General features: G+C 51.5%; 1 protein-coding gene across 2 annotated transcripts; it reads left to right on the top strand.

Moving 5' to 3' along the window:
- The first annotated feature begins 757 nt into the window (after positions 1 to 757).
- Positions 758 to 2,786, top strand: LOC147616193 (uncharacterized). 2 transcript variants are annotated; one of them, XM_086778842.1, is made up of 2 exons: positions 758 to 2,104; positions 2,255 to 2,786. In XM_086778842.1, exons 1-2 carry the CDS (start codon positions 916 to 918, stop codon positions 2,266 to 2,268), a joined length of 1,203 nt encoding a protein of 400 aa, XP_086634968.1. In that variant the 5' UTR covers positions 758 to 915; the 3' UTR covers positions 2,269 to 2,786. The 2 variants fall into 2 exon arrangements, with proteins under 2 accessions (XP_086634968.1, XP_086634967.1); XM_086778841.1 differs by having other exon boundaries at positions 762 to 2,122.
- Positions 2,787 to 3,369: the final 583 nt, after the last annotated feature.

Raw genomic sequence — 3,369 nt, 5'->3', positions numbered from 1 at the left:
CGGGAAGGAAATCTAAGCAGGTGTGGGAGGAAAATCTACCTTCTGATTGGCCATCGGAAGGAGAAGGCCCTTGAACGGAACCCTCATGGTGGAGCGTTTCATGGAATGCGGCTAGAAATGGTGGTAGGACCCTAGAATCTCGAATAGTGTTGGCTGGAGGCATGTGTGCATGCTATGAGAGAGAGAGAGAGAGAGAGAGAAGGTTTTTAAAAGCCCTCTTTTTTTAAATTCTTTTCTTAGTGTATGTTTTTTTAAAATTTCAGAACAGCTTGACCTCATTTTTTGCCTGCCTGCCGTAAAAATTCACTACTCTTACTATACTAGTGCATAATGCACATGGTCGACGTTGGTTCCTATGGTACCTATCTCACGGAAAAGTGACCGCTTACACAGCTGGCCCGCGCGACGGGCGTCGCGCCTCGGACCAATGGTGGGGGCCTGTGCACTTTAGCGAGCTGACGATGACGTTTCGCTGTTTATTGCAACGGCACGTGGCACGGCGCGGCTTGGAAGTTCGAAGACAGGCGAAAGGGTATTAAAAATGATTTGACGGGACGGGGAATCCGGGAATTCGTCGCCGACGGCAGGTAGGTGTGGGTCCCGGCTGTGGAGTTGCGTACAAAGAGCCGGCTGTATATGGGCGTCACCGACGGTGAAAAGCTGGACGGGAAAGGCGGGAAAGTTGAAAAGGTGAAAGGAATTTTGTGCGAGCTGGCGCGTGCGGGTTTTTCTAAAAGCCGTGGGCTTGCCTGGAAGTTGCATAGACGAGACTCGAGACTCGAGAGTCGTCGAACGGTGCACATCGTGTTACCGGCTACCGTTCTTCCATCCTTGCCTGAAGAGGGCTGCCTATCGGAAGAAGCAGAGAGAGAAAGAGAGAAGGGGGTGCCCTCGCCTGAGAAGTGTTCCTTATCCATGGCGGACGACGAGCAACAGAACAGCACTGGTAGCAGTAGCAGCGCTAGCAGCAGCGGCAATAGCAGTTCATCGCCGCCCCCGGCCCCCGCGTCCCTTCCCCTTGTTGCCGTCGCTCCCCCCCCTCCCTTCGCCCCTCTTACCTCCATTTCTGCTACTGCCGCGGATATCGCCACAGCCATACCCCTCCCGCAACAGCAGCTGCTGCAACAATACCAACACCAGCTTCACCAGCAGCGCCTTCTCTCCCTCCACCTCTCCTCCGCCTCTTCACCGCCAGGCATAGGCGGCGGCTCAATCCCGCTTAAACCCCCCCTCCTGCCCCCGCCGACTGCCCAGCATTCAGACCCCACCCCCGCCCCTGCTCCCGCCCCCGCCCTCGCCCCCGCCTCCGACCGCCACTCTCGCGACGACTGTTGGAGCGAGGACGCCACCCTCACCCTCATACATGCCTGGGGCGACCGCTATCTGGAACTCAACCGCGGCAACCTCAAGCAGAAGCACTGGAAGGATGTGGCGGATTCCGTGAACCGCCGCGCCAACGGCTCCAAGGCGCCGAAGACGGACGTTCAGTGCAAGAACCGCCTGGACACGCTCAAGAAGAAGTACAAGCTCGAGAAGAGCAAGATCGTCACGGGTGGAGGTCCCAGCAAATGGACTTTCTTCGACCGCCTCGATGAGCTCATCGGCCCCTCCAAGAAGCCTAAGAAGCCCACATCCGTGAAGCTTCGGCTATCGCCTCCTCCACCGCCTGGGCCCTTACTGGCTACCACTGCTAAGCGCCCTCTCGACGAGGTGGAGCAAAAGCCGCTGCTGATTCTTCCCCCGCCCATTCTCAACAATTCCGCTACTCCTGCCATCAACCATTTCACCCCTAACCATGTCGGCAGTGCCGCGGACACCGCATCCAAATCAAAAGAGAGTCCCGACATGACCGATAGCTGCCCGAACGGGGGTGCCGCGGACGGTAAGGGCTTGAAGCGGAAGAGATCGCACGATAATCCTATGAAGGACCTGGCCAGAGCTATCATCAAATTTGGGGAAGTGTATGAGAGGATTGAGATGGTCAAGCAGCAGCAGATGATGGAGCTGGAGAAGCAGAGGATGGAGTTCACCAAGGACCTTGAGCTGCAGCGCTTGCAGCTCTTCATGCAAACGCAGGTGGAGCTTGCCAAGCTAAAGAACAGAAGTAAGCATAACAACGCCGGTATGCACCTGATTTTCTTACTGCTTTTTTCTTAAATTTTGCCTTTGCTTTACAAACAATCAGGTACATGTTTTCCATACTTTTGCTTGCATCCCAGTCTTGTGTGCTTATCATCAGAGGGCTTTCTTGCAGAACATTACTTGTGATCTCAGCTTGGAAGCTAGCGGACAGCACAGTAAGGACATAGAATCAGAGGACTCAGGTGACATCTGGTAATGATTGCAGCTGTTAAGTCCGGTGCAGGCTCAGGAGAGGTGTTTCAAAATGAGGATTTTCCTTTATGGGCAGCAAGAGGAAGAGGCAAGCTTCCAACATTACCAATGCTTGCCAATCAATGGTTTGAGGACTGTTGCTCGGGTTTTGGCCCTCATGCATTGTGATTCGAGCCTGCCAAATGGTGAACGCACTGAGCAGCTTCTCTCAACCTTACAGAATGTAGTTCGTCATCCTCATGGGTAATACCTTGATTTGTAAGCTCTTCCCGCAAAGTTGCTGCCATACCATGGCTGATCTTGAGCTGTGGGTTGGAGGGTTGATTGATGAGGTTATTGTACTACAATAAAAGCATCAATGTTGTGACAAGTTGTCTCTGTTCACAACATGGTGTACATAACTGTCTTGCCAGAGTGCAACTATCCCAGCCAATATATGGAAAGTTCATTTACTTCCTTGCATGGCTGTCACACAAGTGTGGTAATTGCCTTAGCCCAGCTTGTTTTTGCTGCCAGAATTAAAGATGTGTAGTTTGCTAGAGGTTCTTGATTAACCTGTAGTTTGGAGAGTGTGAAATAGCTCACAAAAAAGGGTGCTTTTGGTGGTTGTAATTTTGCTGCACAAGGAAATACTCGGTGATGGACAGGTAAAGAGGTCCTCTGTCACAAAGGCTTTGCAGCTTGGTTCTGGTTTTCCTACTACAAGGAAGAAAAGATACGTGGTCAAAAGCCTTTCCACATTCTGATTGTTGGATGTACTGAAATCATTTTAATGCTTTGTGGGTCGTAGGTTAGAAGATGAGCTTAATTGAGGGTGGGGATGGGAAGAACTTGGTGTTCTGAAACTGTTTTAGTAGTTCTGGTCCCCTCCGTGATGTGTTCTTTTTTTTTTTTTTGGTGACCACGAATGTGGATCAGTCATAGATGCCTCATCGTTGCACTGATTAGCTATAAACAGGGTTTGTTTTTGTGCTATGTCAGCTGCCCTTTTCTTCCTTTGTACAGTCAGAGTGATATCAATCACCTCAGAAACTA

The sequence above is a fragment of the Cibotium barometz genome, chromosome 39 (genome assembly GCF_041138505.1).
Source record: "Cibotium barometz isolate CiBa-2024 chromosome 39, ASM4113850v1, whole genome shotgun sequence".
Lineage (NCBI taxonomy): Eukaryota > Viridiplantae > Streptophyta > Polypodiopsida > Cyatheales > Cibotiaceae > Cibotium > Cibotium barometz.
This window is presented reverse-complemented; position numbering and strand designations above follow the sequence as displayed.